This window comes from Anser cygnoides, chromosome 9 (assembly GCF_040182565.1).
Source record: "Anser cygnoides isolate HZ-2024a breed goose chromosome 9, Taihu_goose_T2T_genome, whole genome shotgun sequence".
Lineage (NCBI taxonomy): Eukaryota > Metazoa > Chordata > Aves > Anseriformes > Anatidae > Anser > Anser cygnoides.
The window spans coordinates 17,612,982-17,631,713 of NC_089881.1; the positions used below are offsets into that span (position 1 = coordinate 17,612,982).

Consider the following 18,732-nt stretch of genomic DNA (forward strand, 5'->3'; position numbering starts at 1 on the left):
CAGGGAGGCTCCTGGCTGGGCTCAATCCACCCTGGGCGCCCCCTGTCCCCTGGGAGCACCGTGCCCCTTTAGTTCCCTCCCCCATTTAACTTTTAGGGCGCCGAGGAGCGAGGCCTCTCCCCGCACCGCGCACGCGCGGCCCTCTCCCGGACTCCATTTCCCAGCATCCCCCTTTGCCCTTTCAGCCCTCCCCAGCCCTTCCCGGCAGCCCCCGCGGCTCCTTCCGGGCGTGTGGCGGGGCCGTGAGGCGGCAGCGGGCGGGGGCCGGGCCCCGCTCCGGCGGCGCCATGGCGTCGTGCGCCGACATCCTCCGCAGCGAGTTCCCCGAGCTGGACGGCGAGGTCTTCGCCTACGTGACGGGTGAGGGCGGCCCCCGAGCCGTCCCGGTACGGTGTGTGTGTGGTGGGGGACACGGGGAGGCGTGGCGGAGGCGGCTTTCCGCCGGCCGTATCGCGATTCCCGCCCCCCTCCCCCCCCCTCACGCGCTGTCGCGACACGAGGGAGGAGGGGTGTGCAGCGCCGTGTGCCCGCAGGGATCCTGCACAGCAGCGGCGCGGACTTCGAGTCGGTGGACGAGCTGGTAGAGGCGGTGGGCGAGCTGCTGCAGGAGGTGTCGCGGGACGGCAAGGACGAGGGCGCCGTGCGGGAGGTGTGCCAGCGGCTCTTCAACGCCCTGCAGCTGTAAGCGGCCTCCCTCCTCCTCCTCCTCACCGTCACCGTCCTCAGCATCTTCATCCCCGTCCTCCTCATCACCCCCCCCTCCTCACTCCTCTTCCTCGCCCGCAGGGACGAGGGCCGGGCGCAGCGCTGCAGCCAGGTGCTGCTGGACGCCCCCATCCAGCTCTCGCAGATCACGGACGGATACGGTGAGCGAGTGCTGCCCGGCGGGCTCAGGGGGCCCCGGGGGAGCCGTCGCCCCCCAGCTGTCACCCCATCCCCGGGCTCCCCCTCGGCTCTACGCCCGCCGCCGAGCTTGCAGGTGGAGCCCTCCCGCTCACCCAGCGTCTCCTTGCAGATGCCAGCGTGGACCTGCTGCCGGGGCTGCTGCTGAAGAGAGGGCAGGCGTCGGTAAGCACGGGGCCGCGTCCTTGCTTGTGACCCGGTGGGAAGAACTGACGTGTGGGGCTGCAGGGCCACGCTCTGCCCCGTCGCTTTTCCTTCCGTAAGCGTACGGGGCAGGGGGTGTGACGGCGAGGCGTGCATCTGCAGAGGTGCTGCTCCCTCACGTCAGCCTTGCTGCGAGTTGTGGTGCTCTCGGCCTTGGTCAGGTAAAGAAGCTCCGTGGGAGTTAGCAGCTCATTAGTTTGACTAGATATGTTTTGCTGTAGCTTCTTAACGAGCTTCAAAGCGTGGTCGCGTTGCTCGGAGCGCGGCTTGTCTGACTTCGTGAGGGACTTTGGTTACTACAGCAAGGCTTTGGGTTGAGAAATCCAGGTGTACGGGATGACTTTGCTGTACGTGGTGAGAGAAGAAGCCCTGAGATGCGATCAGGTGTCAGGGCGTTACAGGTGGGGAGATGGCACGGAGCTGCTGTTTCCAGAGAGCTGCTGTAAGGCGGCTGTCAGCCCAGCTCTAAAAGCGGCTGGGGGTTGTCGTGGTTTGGGAAATAAGATCGGGAGCAGGAAAGTTTGGAAGTCGTTACGCTCAGTGACGTGCAGGAAATCAGAGCGACCTTGCCCGCAAAGTGCGTCGCTGCTCAGGAGCGGCCCGGGTCGCCCTCTGTGCTGGCTGGGCCAAGGTCTGGGTGCGAGGAGGATCTGCAAAGCCGGGACGGCGGCGGCTGCACAGGGCGGGCAGCGTCTCTGCTGGGTGCTCTGCTGCAGAGCTCTGCTCCCCGGGGCTTCACGTGGAGCACAGAGCTGCGCGCTTCGAGCCGAGACCTAACGCGATCCCCGCGCGGCTGACCGGGAGTCTGGGGGGAGAGCTGGCAGCTGTCGCTGGTTTTGGCACCGGGGTTGTTGCTCCCGGGTTCGCCGTCTGGCTCGCGTGTCCACAGCTCAGGAAGGGTTTTCAGAAAAACTGGAAAAGGTTCAGAGGAGGCCTCGGGAGGCCTCTCGAGTTTTGGAGGATGTCTTACCGGGAGACTGAGCGGGGCTCAGTATCGTTTACGGAGTGACTTAACCTATCCGTAGGAACCGGGCCGCGGCTCCGGTCGCAAGACGCCTTCAGCCTAGCGTGCAGGTCTGTACCGTGCTCCGGTGGCTGAAGAGCTGTCTGGGGATGCCCGGGAGGGCCCTTGGTCAGCCACAAGTATTTGACTCGATGCAGGAATAAACTGGAGCGGGCTGGGAGCCTGGCAGAGGCCAGAGGGCGGGTTAAAACGCTTGGCTTCTTTTTGCCTTCAGATTTAATTAAATACTCGTTGGCTCTGTCTTGATTGATCTGCTGCCTAACCTGAGTTAGTTCCAAACTGGCTAAAGTTTAACATGCCAGGGAGGGGAAGTGCTTAACGGTCCGGGGCTGGGGTGGGTGGCGGAGGAGGCGCAGGGACAGCAGGTCCGCGTTGAGATGCCTGGGCTGACCCAGGTCCCTGGAACCAGAGAAACTGCCCGTGGGAAAGAGCGTTCGGGTCAGGGTCAGCCAAACCCCTTGCTTGCTGAGGCAGAACTGCTGCGTGTAAGCGGCTGATTTAGGACTTCAGTCCTGAGGTGACTTCCTGGCCTGATCAGCTTCCTCAAAACGCGCTCAAGTCTGTCCCGGTTCCCCTGTCCTGTCTCCCTCCTGCTCTCCCTTCCTTCCCGGCAGGTGGGACTGGCTGATTTCCTTTCTGTTGGAGTTGGGTTTTGGGGGCTTTTGCTGAAGATGCTCTCTCTGTAAACTCTCTTTGTGCCCCAGATGGTGGATGCCAAGAAACTGGAGAAGGCAGAAGCCAGGCTGAAAGCCAAGCAGGATAGGAGGATGGAGAGGGATTCCACAAAGCCATCTGGCCCTCTGTGAGTACGGAGGGGGCCTCCAACACCCCGCCTGCCCTGCTGCGTGTGGCTGAGATCTGTTTGGACTGAGCTTTCCTGCTGAGCCCCCTTCCCTGTCTTCTGCCTGCCTGCAGAGTCCTTGAGGAGGCAACTGCCAGCCAAGCTGCCAGCAAGAAGGAGACTCGCATGGAGTCGTCAGGCAAGAACAAGTCGTACGACGTCCGCATCGAGAACTTTGACGTCTCCTTCGGTGAGCGGTGAGTGCAGAGGGGACGGTGGGACGGGCCCTGCTGGGGCTGCAGACCGGGCTGAGGTCTGGATGGGAGAACTCTGTGGTGGTTGCTTGGCCCCAGCACGGCCTGAAAAGGTGCTGGGGGCGGCTGGCCGCTGGTCGCCTCTCTCCCCGCGGGGCAGGCTGAGCAGGGAGCTGTTTTTTCCTTCCCTCCAGTGTCCTGCTGGCGGGAGCCGACCTGAACCTGGCGTTTGGCCGGCGCTATGGGCTGGTGGGCAGGAACGGGCTGGGGAAGACCACGCTGCTGAAGATGATCGCCAGCCGGAGCCTGCGCATCCCCTCGCACATAAGCATCCTCCACGTGGAGCAGGAGGTGGCAGGGGATGAGACGCCGGCCCTGCAGAGCGTGCTGGAATGCGACACCACTCGTGAGAGCCTGCTGCGGGAGGAAAAGGAACTGACGGCCAAGGTTAATGCAGGCAGGTGAGATATTGCTGGATTTCCAGCCCTTTTACAGCTTCTTGACCACGAGGTCTTGTTCTGAGATCTCTCACTTCCAGTGGAGGACTCCAGCAGGGCTGGGCCGTGTCCTGCTCGCCTTAGTCCTGCCTGGGGAGATCAGCCTCCCGCAGTGCTCAGACCCTGACCCCAGTCCGTCCTACGCGTTCCTCTTTGCTCTGCTCCAGGGGAGAAGGGACGGAAGGTGCCAGGCTGTCAGAGATCTACGCGAAGCTGGAGGAGATTGAGGCAGACAAGGCCCCAGCGAGGTGAGACGACCCTGCAGGCGCTGCTGTCTGCTGGCAAGGCGAGACGTGGTTTGCAGCTCGGAAGGGTGATGCTGTGGCCCTGGGATCCAGCATGTGGGGACGGGCTCTTTTGGGTTAGGAGTAGTTGAGCTTCCCCCAGAAGCTGGAGCTGTTGGCTATTTTTGCCCCAAATGGCTTGTGTTGTTGCTGCTCCTCCTCCCCAGGTTCCTGGTGGCTGGGGAACGTTGCTGGGGTGGTGGTGGTGGTAACTCTCTTCTTGGCCAAAGAGCTGAAAGCTTCTTGGGAATCTCTTGGGAATTCACGTGGGTGCTGTGCCTTGCTGGGCTGCGTTTCCCAGCCAAACGCTGCTTTTGGGCACGAAGGGAAGTTTTCCTGCACCAGGATGTCCTTAAACTACGTAGCGGAGTGTCCACGATGACCCTGGGTCCAGGACCTCAGGCTGTGCTCTGGAGACGGATGGTGTGCCTATGTTCCTGTTCTCTCACCTTTCCCCCAGGGCGTCTGTCATTCTCGCTGGGCTGGGCTTCAACGCAAAGATGCAACAACAGACAACCAAGTAAGTCTCAAGGCTTTGGACGTGGAGACTTAAATTAAACAGGTTTGGGGAGAAGCTGCCCCGGCCCTGGTGGGGAGCGGGGGGCTCTCTGCCCTGGTGAACACCCAGCTGCTGCTGTGGCTGTAGCCACTGGAGGGGACCCGATGGGAAGGCGGGGGGCTGTCCTGCCCTGGGGGTGCCCAGCCAGCCGCCTGCTGGGCCCGGGTGGGGCTGAGCCCGACGCGTGTCCTGCTGTGCCTGCTGTCTGCAGGGACAAGCTGTCCGTGGGTGACAGCAGAGAGAAAAGGACTGCGGGGAGCAGGGAGCCAGGCAGGCAGGGTTGTTCTGATTAAATTCTAACCCTTGTATACAACCTTGTCTCTCCTCAGAGAGTTTTCTGGAGGCTGGAGGATGAGACTGGCCTTAGCCAGAGCCCTGTTCGCCAGGTTGGTGTCCAGGTGTTCCTGCCACGGGGTTAACCCTCCTTGCTGTCCGTGTTTCAAAGGGCAGGGGGGATGCCTGGCCATCCTCTCGACTCAGCCTCTCGGGGCGGGGAGCTTTCGAGGCATCACGGCTCTGTATGCGTGGCAAAATGTGCTTTGCGTTGACCCTGTGCTCTTTTTGCTTCTGATACCTGCGTCTTGCTTTCCCTAGGCCAGATCTCCTTCTACTGGACGGTAAGTTGATACCGTGAGCCCTTCTACCCCTGCCGCCGGGCCTGCCCATGCCCTTGCTGGGTTGGGAACGCAGCGTGGCCTTTAGCTGCCTGCTCAAAATAGCCCTGCGTGACAGGGCCGGTGCTCACAGGGCTGTCACTGCTCCCCGGGGATGGCGTGGAGCCATCCTCAGCTGGGAAACCTGCTTGGGCAGCCGCTTTGGCTGACCACTAGTCTTTCCTATGTAAGAAAGCGTAATCCGGTCCTCCTAACCCCTCCTAACCTCAGCGCCTTTTTCTCTTCCCTCAGAGCCCACCAACATGCTGGACGTGAGGGCCATTTTGTGGCTCGAGAACTACCTGCAGGTACGGGGCGGCACCGGGCGGCGCGAGCCTTGGCCACGGCTCCCGTGCGGTGCAGGGGCTCCGGCCCCGTGCTGGGCTCACCAGCCAGGGGATGGGGACAGCCTCCCAGGCTGTGTCCTGCCTCGCCGCGTGGTGGCACCAGGCCCTGTGCCCCGGCTCGGTGACGCTCAGGCTCCCTCAGGTCTCCCTCTCGCCGTCTCCTCCTCCAGACCTGGCAGTCGACCATCCTCGTGGTGTCCCACGACAGGAACTTCCTCAACGCGGTGGCCACGGACATCATCCACCTGCACTCGCAGCGGCTGGACGCCTACCGGGGGGACTTCGAGAACTTCATGAAGACCAAGGAGGAGCGACTGAAGAACCAGCAAAGAGAGTACGAAGCGCAGCAGCAATACCGCGAGCATATCCAGGTACTGGGAGACACCAGTAGGGTTTGGACACTTCTTCCAGCCTTGCCCCTTTCCCCGTGCTTCTAGCAAGCCTCCCGGGCTGCCCTGCATCCAGTAATCTCTGCTCTTGGAGTTTTCATTGCTGTTCAGTCTTGCGAAGACCTGTGGCTGTGGCTCTGTTGTTGCAGAAGGCTCAGCAGCAGCGGGGTGGCTGTGCCTGAATGAGCCCGGGGGTTCTCTGATCCTTTTTTGCCACTTGTAGGTTTTCATTGACCGCTTTCGGTATAACGCGAACCGGGCGTCCCAAGTACAGAGCAAGCTCAAGCTGTTGGAGAAGCTGTGAGTGCCTGCCCTGCTGCTCTCTGGAGGTGGGGAGGGGAGGTGTTCATGGGAAGAACTGGGTGTTCCCAGGTGGTCCCCAGGGAGCTGGGAGGCACTGTGTATCTGGAGGGATGGGGGTGGCTTGGACTTCGGGCGCTCTGTCTCTGGTCCAGAGACTTTGCCTAGGATAAGGCTTCGCAGAACTGGGCTGCTGGTGTGGGGACAGTGCAAGGCTCCTCAGTTACACATCTTCCCTCTTGCAGGCCAGAGCTGAAACCTGTGGACAAGGAGTCCGAGGTGATGATGAAGTAAGTGTCCCCTTGCTTGGAAGGGGCCTGGCTCCCCTTCCGACCTGAGCTCCTCCTGGGATAACCACTGCTCCTCCTCTGGCACGGAGTCTGGGTGGGCCCCCACGGTTGGGCTGGGCTCCCTCTGGGGCCAAGGCTGCGTCCCCTCCTCGTGACCGTCCCTCACAGAGGCCCGCATGGTCGGGAGCCCCCTCTGCCACGTGCAGTGGTTGTCCCAGGGGGGCTGGGAGCAGGGTCTCTGAAGTACCTGGCCAGCTCTCACCTCTTCCTGCCTTCCCAGGTTCCCCGATGGCTTTGAGAAGTTCTCCCCCCCCATCCTGCAGCTAGATGAAGTAGACTTCTGTTACGAGCCAAGTCACTACATCTTCCGTTCCCTCTCTGTCTCTGCCGACCTGGAGTCCCGGATCTGTGTGGTACGTGGGACTGCCGAGTAAGGGTGGCTGCGAGGGGCCGTGGCTGTCCCCGCTCCAACTCCCCGCTTGAAGCGGGGCCAGCTTCCATGTCAGATCAGGCTGCTCAGGTCCTTGCCCAGTTGAATTTTGGATGAAATATTCCTCCCTGGAGATCTCCAAATGAGGCTGGGACCAAGTAATCCTCGGGCTCAAGGGTTGGGGAGGGAACACGCTCCAGCAGTGCTACGCGTGCAGCTCCCCAGCGATAGAAACGCAGCTTCCAGGTGGCTGGAGCCACTGGTTTGGCGCTCATCCTGCCCCCTCCACTGCGTGATCATCCAAGAGAGCTGAATTCCCTGATCACTGCCCCCCTCTCCGAGGTACCTTCGTGGGTTTCATGTTCTCCAATGCTGCTGCTGCTTCTCTAGGTTGGGGAGAACGGAGCTGGCAAGTCGACCATGCTAAAGATCTTAATGGGGGAGCTGGCACCAGTCAGAGGGATCAGACATGCTCACAGGTACCTGGTAGGAAGGGGCGGGGGACTGGGAGGAATGGTGCAGCTGGAGGGCTCCTGGGCTGTGCTTTGGGGTGACGGCTGCCGCGGTGATGAGGATGGGAGCTGCACGCCCCCTCTTGTGCCCCCTTCCTGTAGCTGCAGCTGGGAGCGCTGCGGTTACAGCGCCCGGTGCCAGTTCCCCATCTCTCTCCTCGTGCTGCAGAAACCTGAAGATCGGCTATTTCAGCCAGCACCACGTGGATCAGCTGGACTTGAACATCAGTGCTGTAGAGCTGCTGGCAAGGAAGTTCCCAGGTGGGTTTTGGAGATCCGAGGAGCTCTGGGCCGCTTGAATCTCCCCTGCCAGGCAGATTGATTTGTTCTGTGGCGGTGGTCCCTGGGCAGGAGGCCCCGTCACCTCAGTGCTCAGGGGATGCCTTCTGCCCTGGGTTCTCTTCACGTCAAGCGTGAGTTCAGGACAGCAGCCTTGAGTAGCCGAGCCGGTTGTGCAGGGGTAGCCAGCCTGCCGCGAGCTCTGTGGCCAGCAGATCTCACGCTGGTGCTCTGCTGTAGCCGTGTTTCAGAGGTAGCTGATCCCGCTTTGCTGTGGCTTCCCTGCCACCAGGACAAGCACCTGGCCCTCCTTTTCGCCACCTCCCAAACCCCCCGGCTCCCCTCTCCGCGATGTGACATGACGTTAATGTGACTTGGCCACGAGGAGTTGGGGGCAGCATCACTCGGAGCCGGTCACAACCCGCCGCGCTGCGTGGCCCCTGCCCTGATTGTGTCAGTCAGCTTTTCCACGCAAACCCTCTGCTCGGGCACTGCCTCCGAGCAGCTGCCAAATTCCTCGGCTGCCCGGCCTTGATGCGGGCCAAGGACAGTGCAGGAGGCGCCAGCTGGCGCCGAGGTCCCGGGGTCCTCGTGTGCCATAGCTGTGTTGTGCCGTGCTCCCGCAGGGAAGGCGGAGGAGGAGTACCGGCATCAGCTGGGGAGCTACGGCGTCTCGGGGGAGCTGGCCGTGCGCCCCGTGGCCAGCCTGTCTGGAGGTCAGAAGAGTCGAGTGGCCTTTGCGCAGATGACAATGTCCTGGTAATTCCCTCCCAGATGCTGGAAGCTTTTGCAGGGCTGCGTCCCTGGGGCCCGCTTCACCGAGAGGAAGGGAGAGGAGATCGGGGAGGGAGATCGTTGCCTGCTGGGGACCGCGGGGGAGGAGGCAGGCAGGCGGCTTTCTCCTGCTGCTTTGAGCTCAGGGGGTGTCCCCGGAGCTGGGCAGCACAGACCCTGGGGTCATGCAGTGCCGGTGGCTGTGGCTTTACGTGGCTAAAACCGTAGCCTGGACTCCTCCCTGCGCGGAGGTCCCGGCAGTGCGCAGGGGCGCGGGCTCAGCCTGAGCCTGTTCGGGCGCAGTGCTCAGAGCTGTCTTCTCTTCCAGTCCAAACTTCTACATCCTGGATGAGCCGACAAATCACCTGGACATGGAGACCATCGAGGCACTAGCAAAGGCACTCAATAAGTTCCGGGTAAGGCTCCGCAGGCGAGATCTCCCATTTTTCTAACACTTCCTGCATCCTCCAGCTTGGGTGACTCAGTATTTCAGCCAGAAGCGGACCGTAAAATTCCAGTGGTGGTTTCAAGTCCAGGAGATGTGGTGGGAAGTCGGTCACATTTCTGCCTTAGCTGTCTGTCCTGGTGGCTTGTTTCACTTGTTGACTTTGGCTGAGAGAAGCAGCAGCGAGCCAGAGCACGGCTTGTCCCCCATCTTAGCCAGCCACCTACGGGCCGTGACCGCTCCCACGCCGCTGCTTGCAGCGCCCAGCCCTGCCTTGGGGCCCTCGTGGCTGTTCCTCGGGCAGGTTTTTGTGGCTCGGAGCTCAGCCTCCAGGTACCGCTGTAATAAACCTGGTTCTTGCTGTTCCGTACTTGCCCAGGTTAGGTCATTTTCCCTACAACAGAAAAATGAGGTTACTCGGGGCCTTGTCCCGTCACCTTTTGGCTGTCGTTGCCTCCAACTAGAATTTCCGTCCTCAAAGTTTGTCAGAGGTCCAGAGAGCCAGTGGCAAACCCTGCGCTCGCCCTCAGGGAAGGGAAGCTGAGCACTTTGCTGTGCACGTGCCTCCTCCGTGCCAGATCTGTCCATCCCAGCTGAAGACAGGAAAGCCCTTAGGCCAGGCTGGAATTCGTGGCTGCCTGTGAAGCACCGTGCCTTTCCCCAGTGCAGGTGGAAACCTGAAGTCCCGTGCGCTGGCTGGAAGGGCACAGAGGCCCACGTGCGGGTTCCCCTGCCCCCAGAGCCCCGCTTTGTGGCCCGCTCAGTTCCTTTTCTCTCCTCGTGTGTTCGCAGGGCGGTATAATTCTGGTGTCCCACGATGAGTGCTTCATCCGCCTGGTGTGCCAGGAGCTGTGGGTGTGCGAGAACGCCACTGTCACCCGCATCGAGGGCGGCTTCGACCAGTACAGAGACATCCTGAAGGAGCAGTTCCGGAAGGAGGGTTTCCTATAAGGGAGGCGGGGGCCCAGACTGCCCGAGGAGGCTGGAGCACGAGGCTTCGGGCGCTGCAGCCTCCGGCCGCGCCGAGCCTGGCGGAGCGCCGAGGAGGTGGCACGGACCCCAGCCACGCCATCCAACTGCCACCCGAACTGCTCTCTCCCCTCCCGGGCGCGGGCGGCCCCCGCTCTGCCCTTCCGCCTGGCCGCCCGTGCAAGGACAGCGAGGGACCGGGAGCCGCGGGCGCCGCTCCTCGTGGGCGCTGCCTGCTCCGTGCTCCAGGCCTGGGCCGTGCCTGGAGCTGCTGCTCCGCTGGGATGAGGAAAGGAGGTGTCCCCCCACCCTGGTTGTAACTCCGTGCTCGCAAGGGCAGGAGAGGAGCTGTTCTTTCTTCGCTTACCCCCACTGCCTTTTCCTTTCTTTTCTGTTTAACTGGAGCGCACTGGTCAGCTTCCCACGTGGTGTTTCTCTCCCCAGCTCTCGTACGCTCCCGTCCCCTCTGCTGCCCGGGCGGGAAGCGAGGCCTTTGCTGCTACAAGTGTCCCCAGCCTCTTCCTCGGCCCCTGGAAGCACCGGGGGCGAGGGTTCGCTTCGCCTGTCCCCCCCCCGGGGCTCGCCTGTGTACCCCCCCGGGGGTGCGCTGCCCTCGCACCCGCGTACCCCACAGGGGTGCCACGCAGCGGGGTGCCAGCGGGCCCCCCCCAGCGCGGGGGTCGCGGTGTAAATAAAAGCAGGACGCTACCCGTCGGCCTCCCGCCCGTCCTTGGGGGTTTTTTTGTTTTAGGGGCTGGGGGGGGGGGGGGCTCGCTGCCAGCCTCAAGCCCCGGGGGAGGGGGGGGGCACGGAGGGGTTCCACTATCGGCACCAGCCCGGGGATCCGGCTGCGGTTTGCGGGCAGCGGGGGCTGGAGGCGAGGCGGGGCGGAGTGGAGGAGCGGGGAGGGGGGGGACCCCCGGGGGGGGGCCGGCCGCTCCATCCCGGTGGGGCCGGCAGCGAGGCGCCGCCTCCGCCTTCCCCGCCGCCACCAGGTGGGCCCGCCCCTGCGGCCGGGGCGGTGCTGGCGGCCTCGCTCCGACCGGCGGCGGGCACCGAAAGAAGGGGGTGGGTGGTGGGGGGGGGAGAGGGAACCGGCCCGGCTCCGCACCGCTCCGGCTCCGCACCGCTCCGCTGCCCGCCGGCCCAGCCGCGCCCGCGGGCGTTATGAGCACCGGCGGGGACCGGCCGTGCCCCCGCGGCCGGCCAAGCTCGGCGGGGAGCAGCCCCGTGCCCAGCCCCGGCTCCCCGGGGCCCGAGGAGGTGAGCGGGGAGCAACCGGGACCGGGGGGGGGGGGGGCGCGCGGGGGGACCGGCCCCGGGCCGGGGGGGGGGGGCTCCGCGCGGGGGGTGCTGAGGGGCGGTGCGTGGGCGCCATCCCGGCGTGGCCGTGGGGGGGGGTGAGGGGGGGGCGTGGGGATTGTGGGGGGGGGTCTGTGGGGTGTGGGGGGCTGCGGGGGGGTATCTGGGGGGGGTCCCGGCGTGCTGCAGGGCGGGGGGGTGGCGGCGCGGCGGCGCCCCGGGGCGGGGGTGACCCCGCGTGTCCGCGGCCGTGCCCCGCAGCCGTGTGCCGGGGGGGGGGACACACGAGGGGGTGTGGGTGGGGAGGGGGGGTGCGGGGGGGATTCGGGGTACGGGGAGGGGGGGGGGCAGAGCCCGGCTCCCGGCGGGGCGGGGGGCGGCCGGCCCGGGCAGCCCGGGAGCGCGGGCGCCATCTTGGGAGCGATCAGGTGTCGGCGGGGACCCCGGGCGGGGAGGGGACGGGGGGCGAGGGGGGGGCTCCGAGGGGGGGGGCCGCGCAGCCCGCACCGGGCACCGGGAGGGGTTCGGGGGGGGGGGGGGCGCCGGTTCCCGGCCGGGTGCCGCCGTTCCCCATCCGCAGGCGGGGCCGGGGCCACGCGCCGCGCTGCCGGTACCCCCGGTGCGGGGAGGTGTGTGCTTGGGGGGGGGGGGGGGAGACCCCAAAAACCTCCCCCCTACAGCCCCCGGGGGGCCCGCCCGGCACCGGGAGCACCGGGGGGGGAACCGGGGGCACCGGGCAGCCCTTCCCGCGGGTCCCTCGCCGCAGCGGAGGGCGGCTCCCCGGAGTTTTATCTCCCAGACTTTGTCCCCCCGGAGCCCTCCCGGTGGTCTCGGGGGGGTCCCGGGGGGGTCCCGGGGCGCTCCCCCCGCGGCTGACCCCGGCCGGTCCCGGTCCCGGGGCGGGGATCCCGGGGCGTTGAGTCAACGCCGCGCTGTGGGGTTGCTGCCGGCTGTGGGTGCGCCCCTGCCGTAAGCGGGATTTTAGGAAGGGGGTGTCGCCGCCGAGCTGGATTTAGGATGGGGTTCAGGGGAAGGATGGGGGTTGAGGCGACCCCGACGTTTCGTGCCGGGCTGGCCGTGGCGCTCGGTCGGGGTGGGGAGCGTCACCAACAAGTGTCGTTTGTCGCAGCCGCTGCAGAAACGGCAGAGAACCGTGGAGGATTTCAACCAGTTCTGCACCTTCGTTTTGGCTTACGCGGGCTACATCCCCTACCCCGAGGAGGTGAGTGGGCTTGCGGGGCGTTCCTCCGCAGGGAGACTCCTTCCTCCGGGTGCCCGGCCATTACAGACCCAGCTCCTGATCCTCTGCTGGAGGCAGGGGAGGGTCACTCTCCGTCCCCGGTCCCTTTCTCCTTGCCCCGAATGTCTGCGCTGGGGTCTCTCATGCTAGCCCTGCCTCTCCCCTTCTTGCAGAACGAGCCCTGGACCCACGGCGGCAGCATGAGCCCCCAGAACAGCACGGGGAGCACGCAGGACAGCGATAGCTGGGCCTCCTCGCACTCCTCCGACTGCCAGCTCCTGGCGGACGACAGGAGGAGCAGGAACGCCGTGGCCAAGGGGGCTGTGGACAGCAGCCTGCTCGCGGACTGCCCTGCCTTCCCCGCCGGCTTCTATGACATCCGGCCCCAGCAGACCAAGAGGAAGAAACCGCCAGCGAAGAAACTCGTTTTGGAGCAGGAGGTGGAGAAGAAGGTGCCGCCGAGCGCTGGGAAAAGCTTGGTGCTAGACCAGGACCGGGTGAAGGAGCCGGCTGTGCTGGAGGGACAGGCGCCTCCCGTGAAAGAGCCGTTCTCGGAGCCCCCCATCGACCCGGCCGGGGACCCCCAGCCCAGCGCCCCTCTGGAGGAGCCCCTGAAGGAGGAGAAGGACTGGCTGCACGGAGCGCAGGGGGCGGAGAAGCCAGCAGGAGACGATCCGCAGCTAAAGGAGCTCGACCAGTGCTCTGGAGGGAGGAAGAGCCCCAGTTCTTGTAGTACCTTGGACCAAAGCGAAGGGGAAGATACAAGCAGAGGGAGCTCTCAGCTTAGCGGTGAGTGTCCGGGGAGCGGCGTTGTGCTGCGGTCGGTGCCAGATATTGTCCCTCCCTTGGCCAGAGCTTCCCACATGGGCTGCAGGGAGAGCTTGCAGGTGGTCCCGGCCTCTCCTGGCGAGGGGCTTCAGGGAAAGTCGTAGGGACCTGGGAGAGCTGCAGAGCAGAGGGCGGGGAGCTTTGGAGACTCTCTTTAGTACAGCAAGTGGTACAGACCTGAAACGGGGAGTGGGGTGTAAGGTTGCCTTGCTGATCCAGTCTTTTTTTTCTTTTTCCCCTTTGCAACTTCAGCAGTTGAATTTGCAGCAGCTCCCAACACCAAAGCAGAAGGTAAGTGGGGGCTCTCCTGCTCCACGCGGGTGGAACCGTCTTTAGAAGCTTTAGAGGTGGTGCTGTGCCCTTGGAGGCTTTTCCCCTGGGGGGCTGCTGAGGCTGCAGCCGGGGGGCTGGTGAGGTGGGTTCTGAGCGGTGTCCGTCTCTCCCCGACCAGACGACGACGCCTGGGATCTGATCACCTGCTTCTGCCTGAAGCCCTTCGCGGGGAGGCCCATGATCGAATGTAACGAGTGTGCCACCTGGATCCACCTCTCTTGTGCCAAGATCCGCAAATCCAACGTGCCTGAGGTTTTCATCTGCCAGCGATGTCGCGACGCCAAGCAGGAGATCCGCCGCTCGAACCGAGCTCGGACGGTGCCCCGCAAGCGGTTCTGTGACTGAGGCTCTTCCAGAGCAGGGAGGCTGGGGGGCCCCTTGTTAAACCGAAGGCTGTAGCTCAGTCTGGCTAGACAATCAATGCACAGTAATGGCAGGGGAAGGGCTGGGCCGCGGTGCTGGGCTGTCCCCCTTGCTCTTCTGCCTCCTGGGAGCTGCCGTCCTCCCTGGGGGTGGCTGACCACGGAGCTCGGTTACCCCAGAGGTGTGGGGGGAGAAGAGCCATGCACTAGGTCGCTCAGAAACATCTCTGTCCTTGCACAAACCTGGCTCAGTGCCTTTCCCCCAGGCCAGCCGAGGAGAACCTAGTCCAAATAGTTTCCCTGTGGTGTGGTGGAAGCTTACACTTATCCCGAGATGTGACTCCCCTTCCTCCTTTTTCCCTCACCGTTGTCCTTGCCTTGGACCTCGGGGTGGGCTGCAATGGCAAAGCGTCAGTGACCCAAATCCTCTTCCAGCACACAGATGCAGCCCAGACAGGCTTCTTCCACGCGGCGTGCTCTCTGGGAGGGGAGGGAAGGAACATTGCTCCTGCCAACACCTGAAGCAGACTGGGCTGCTCTTTCCTTGGGGATTTGGTGTCCCACCTCTGGCTCATCAGCCTTGTAGGCTGCGCAGGGGAGGCCCTACTCCTGTCCGGTGGTGCTCCTGATTTTGGTTGCTGTGCACAAGGCCCCAAGATAGTCTGAGTAGATTGTTAGACAAGTTGTTCTTGCTGAGGAGTCGTCCTTGGTTCAGATTCTCCAGTTGCACTGAAGTCTCCTGTCTGAAAGGGATGTGGGATTTGTGGTAGGAGACCTGAACAGTTACCCTCAAAACTGGTAGGGCTCGGGAGCCCTAGGGAAGGGGGGGAGCAGGGGAGGTTTGGTTGGATTTCATGTTTTCCAGTTTAAAATAATTGAACCTTGTACCCTGTGGCCATCTCCTGCCTGCAGGTGAAGCATTGGCTTAAGCAGCGGCTGGATGCTGAGCCCTGGGTCTGATGCAACCCGGGTGCAGGAGGGCCTTGCTTCCAAGGGCTCCCTCCTGCAGAGAAATTGTTGGGTTTTTTTTTTCTTTTTTTTTTCTTTTTTTTCCTGGACACGTAGAGTGAAGTCTGATATCTTGTCAAGAGTGGGCCCTAAGCCCCTTCTGCTATGCAACTGCTGCTCCGGAGGCACGGGGCCTGCCCGCTCCAGGCCTCCTTCAAGTTTCAGAGTGGAAGGAAGGCTTTTCCCCATCACCCTCCTTCCTCTGTGAGCGGTGTGTGTGTGCTCTGGGGCCCCGCGTGCACTGACGGTCTGAATCCCACCTCCTCCTCCTCGCAGCCCCTCCAAAGAGCCTGGCCCACGTGCCTTCTGCACTTTCCAGGGGGGGACACAGACCCCACTGCTGTCCCGGTGACACCTGGCCTGGCCCCTGGCCCGGGACAGCCCCGACTTGCCAGTCCCATCACTATTTCTCCTAACTGGGTTCTTTCCTACTTGCACATCTGGTTACTGTGGGACCATGGCTGGGGGAGGGTGGGGGGCAGCCCCCCGCCACCCAGCAACCCCCAGGCTCGTCCCTGTGCCTCTCCTCCTGTGGAAAGCCTGGGCCCCAAAAGTGCTTTATGTTTTTATAGTTACTTTGTATGGATATGTAAAATAGCAAAATTCTGGTCCTTGCCCTGTGGAGTGTGGCTGGAGTCGTATGTATATAATAAAGTACTTTTGCCATAACAGGGGTGGTTTGGGCATATTTCTCACTTCCCTTGGTGAATTTTGGGGTGCGACTGGGGGAGCCCCATGGGCTGGCACCTCCAGGCTGGCTCAGTGCATGGGGAGCTGCCCTGAGACACAAACCGTGAGCTCCCAGCCCAGACGGGGAGCTGGGCACCGCTGGCCAGGGGCTGTCCGGCCAAACTTGAACGTTTCCACATGTGCACCACCCAGCCCAGCTTGCCCCCCATCCAGGTAACCCCCCCAGCTGCACAAACAACAGAGAAGATGCGATCCAACACTGGTTTTATTTAACAGAGCGAGCCATGCTGCAAAGGGGTGATGCTCACCTCCCTGCCCTGCTGCGGTACATGGAGTGTGTCACATGAATTTCTTCTAGAGCCGCGCCACTGTGGAGGCCACCTCCTCGACAGGCACCATCTTCCCCATCCTGCAGCCAATGCCCCCTCTCCTTAGCACCCTGGGATGGCTCCAGGGCCAGCAGGGCTGGTGGCTCAGGAGGAACGGTGTTCCTGTGCCCCTGCTGCTACGGCTAAGGCACAACGTGATTTAGCTCAAGAGCTTTGCTTTGCTCTCGGGCTCTACCAACCCCCCTGTGACTCCGTTTCCATTCCAGAGAAGAATTAAGGTTTAGTCCTGACAGTAGTGTAGGTGCTGAAGGATCCAGTTTTCCCCACAAAATGAGTCCGTTATTCCAGTGCAGAGGGATCACAGGCGTTCCCCGCAGATGCGATCGGTGTGTGCTGGCTTCCATCAGAGTGCTGTGGGCTTGAACTGGCGGGCAGTGAGGAGCACGGGGCCATGCTGGACTGGCTCTAGGACTTTTCTCCTTCGTTGGGCAGGTGAAGTCATTACTGGTGGGCCCCTTATCGAAGCAGGCCCTGCTGGTGCAGATTCTTCCATCCTGATGCAGCAGCCTTGGGGCAGAGGCAGTGAGTGGTCGAGGAACAGCAGAAAACTCAGGTGCAGCTTCTATTCTAGGGGCCCAAGCTGGGTTTGCGCCGCCAACCCAAAGCCAAGCAAGCATCCTGGAGAGCAAGGACGGGCATCTACTCCTCCTTGGCCCAGACAGAGCCGCCGGCCTCCCCCTCCAGGTGGGGGATCACCGCCTCGGTGTAGAACTTCTCCAGCTTGGGCACCGTCTGCCCCCAGAACTCATCGTCGAACTCCACGGGGGCCACAGCCGTCTCCTTCTTGGTGTGCACCACGAAGTCAGCCCGCTGCAGGCCGGCGGCCGCCAGCTGGCACTGCACCTGGGTGAAGTAGTCGTGGTCCCGCTTCAGCGCGTAGGAGTCGCCGTCCACCCGCAGGCAGAAGTCCCTGTCCTTGCAGGCCTCCCGCACCGTCTTGTTGCGGTGCTTGTAGGGACACTTCACCTCCAGCAGCCCCAGCGGCTTCCCCGTGTCCGCCTCGGTGACGACGCCGTCGGGGCTGGCGGCGATCCACGTCTTCTCCTTGTGGATGAAGAGGCCGCAGTCCTCCACCCGCACCGGCCGGCCCACCTCCTGCGACTTGAGCTGCTCGTAGGCCCGCACGGCCGCCTTCTCGTTGCGGATGCCCCACGACATGGCCGGCGTCTGCACGGTGGGGCCGGGGCTCACCACCGCCTTCAGGTACGACTGGGGCACCTTGTCCGTCCTCCCGTTGGCGAACTTGCTGCCGGCGATGCGGGGCGCCACGGAGGCCGTGATGCGGTTCTCCCTCCACTCGTACCACTTGGGGTTGTTGCGCTGGCCCCGCGTCTCCTTCTCCACCCGGGTGATGTCCTGGCTCTCCAGGGGGGCCGGGAACCGGCACGGGGCCTTGCTGGGGCACGGCTCAGCCTTGGCCTGGCCCGAAGCTCCTTTGGCGTCCGTCGTCTTCCTCGCGCTGGTGGAGGAGCCCCTGCCGGCCGCTCCAAGCTGCTCCCCGGCATCGCCTCGTGCCCCGCGGGACGCCGCTGTGGATTTCGGCTGGGACGAGCTGGGCTTTGCCTCCTGGCTCCGTCCGGCAACCGGCGTGCTCCTGGAGCGGCTGCTGGGGGCACGGGCGGCCGAGGCGGACGGCGGCGGGGCGGCGGGGGACGTCTTGGGGGCCGCCGCCGGCCGAGGGGACGCGGTGCTGCCGGACTCCTTCCTGGGCCTCCCCATGGCCGTGCCTCAGCGGGCCTCACCCTGCGGGAGGGGGGGGAGGAAGGAAAAATTCAGGGCAGATCGGGGCCGAGTTCCCTTTTCTCTGCTTCCTGCTCGGGGCCCTCGCTGCGGGGCAGGCCCGGGCTCGCCTCGCCCCATCGGGGCTGCGGCCAGCGAGGGGGGCCGGGGGGGCTGCTCCGGGAACCGGGCGGCACCGGGAGGCACCGGGCTGACCCCCCCCCCCCCCCCCCCCCGGTACTGGGCTGCTCCCCCCCCGGTACCGGCACTCCCGGGAAGCCCCTCCCGGTACCGACACCCCCAGCCCCGGTCCTGCCGGGCTCTGCCCGCTAGAGGGAAGCAGCCGCCCGGGCGGGGCGGGGGAAGCACCGTATGGAAACCGGGAACCCCTCGGCCCCCCCCCAGGACCGGCCTCCCCGTCCCCATCCCCGGTCCCCGTCCCGGTTCCCGGTCCCCCATCCCCGGGGGTTTGCTGCGGCTCTGCCCCCCCCCCGCCCCCCCGTACCCCCTATACCCCCCCGGCACCCTCTCCTTCCCCCCCGATACCCCTCCCTTCCCCTCCGGTACCTCCCCCCCGGCACCCCCCGGTACCCCCGGCCCGGTACCCCCGGTACCCCGGTCCCGAGCCGGCCCCGAGGCCCCGGCGCTCCCACTTGGGGCCTCCCCCGCGCCGCCGAGTTCCGCTTCCCGCAGCGCCGCCAGAGCTCGGCTGCCCCCAGCCGCCCGTGCCCGACCCTGCGCCCCCCCGGTGTCCTCCGGGAACCCCCGGCTGGGGCTGGGGCAGCCCCGATCCGTCCCTGCGAGCCCCCCCGGGGTGGGGGGTGGGGGTCGAGGCTCGGCTCGGGGGGTGCTTGTGCCCCTCGAGGAGCCGCAGGCGTGCTGAGCGCAGCCGGCATCCCCTCGGCCTTCGGGCTGGTCCCTCGGGTAGCCCTACATTTGCAGGGCTTATCGGTGATTTAGGAGCAGC

The 18,732-nt window shown here is 64.5% G+C and overlaps 3 protein-coding genes across 7 annotated transcripts; 2 read left to right on the forward strand and 1 right to left on the reverse strand.

Moving 5' to 3' along the window:
- The first annotated feature begins 198 nt into the window (after positions 1–198).
- ABCF3 (ATP binding cassette subfamily F member 3) lies at positions 199–10,602 on the forward strand. Of its 3 annotated transcripts, none has more exons than XM_048076655.2 (21): positions 199–360; positions 534–681; positions 787–866; positions 1,016–1,068; positions 2,836–2,933; positions 3,047–3,169; positions 3,361–3,627; positions 3,831–3,911; positions 4,408–4,467; positions 4,836–4,892; positions 5,101–5,123; positions 5,412–5,467; positions 5,677–5,877; positions 6,119–6,195; positions 6,441–6,485; positions 6,766–6,898; positions 7,306–7,394; positions 7,597–7,688; positions 8,333–8,465; positions 8,809–8,896; positions 9,718–10,602. In XM_048076655.2, the coding sequence occupies exons 1-21, from the start codon at positions 288–290 to the stop codon at positions 9,874–9,876; spliced, it is 2,136 nt and encodes a 711-aa protein (XP_047932612.1). In that variant the 5' UTR covers positions 199–287; the 3' UTR covers positions 9,877–10,602. The 3 variants fall into 3 exon arrangements, with proteins under 3 accessions (XP_047932612.1, XP_066858805.1, XP_047932613.1); XM_048076656.2 differs by having other exon boundaries at positions 258–386; XM_067002704.1 differs by lacking the exon at positions 8,333–8,465.
- Positions 10,603–10,919: 317 nt separating this feature from the next.
- On the forward strand, positions 10,920–15,636 carry LOC106049390 (PHD finger protein 13-like). The gene is made up of 5 exons (XM_067002689.1): positions 10,920–11,157; positions 12,326–12,418; positions 12,610–13,225; positions 13,517–13,555; positions 13,716–15,636. The coding sequence occupies exons 1-5, from the start codon at positions 11,062–11,064 to the stop codon at positions 13,940–13,942; spliced, it is 1,071 nt and encodes a 356-aa protein (XP_066858790.1). The 5' UTR covers positions 10,920–11,061; the 3' UTR covers positions 13,943–15,636.
- A 268-nt stretch (positions 15,637–15,904) lies between these two features.
- On the reverse strand, positions 15,905–18,529 carry LOC125184403 (uncharacterized). Of its 3 annotated transcripts, none has more exons than XM_048076802.2 (2): positions 18,380–18,529; positions 15,905–17,789 (listed from the first exon to the last, which is right to left on the reverse strand). In XM_048076802.2, exon 2 carries the CDS (start codon positions 17,763–17,765, stop codon positions 16,686–16,688), a length of 1,080 nt encoding a protein of 359 aa, XP_047932759.1. In that variant the 5' UTR covers positions 17,766–17,789; positions 18,380–18,529; the 3' UTR covers positions 15,905–16,685. The 3 variants fall into 3 exon arrangements, with proteins under 3 accessions (XP_047932759.1, XP_047932760.1, XP_047932761.1); XM_048076803.2 differs by having other exon boundaries at positions 18,371–18,508; XM_048076804.2 differs by having other exon boundaries at positions 18,357–18,448.
- Between the last annotated feature and the right edge of the window lie 203 nt (positions 18,530–18,732).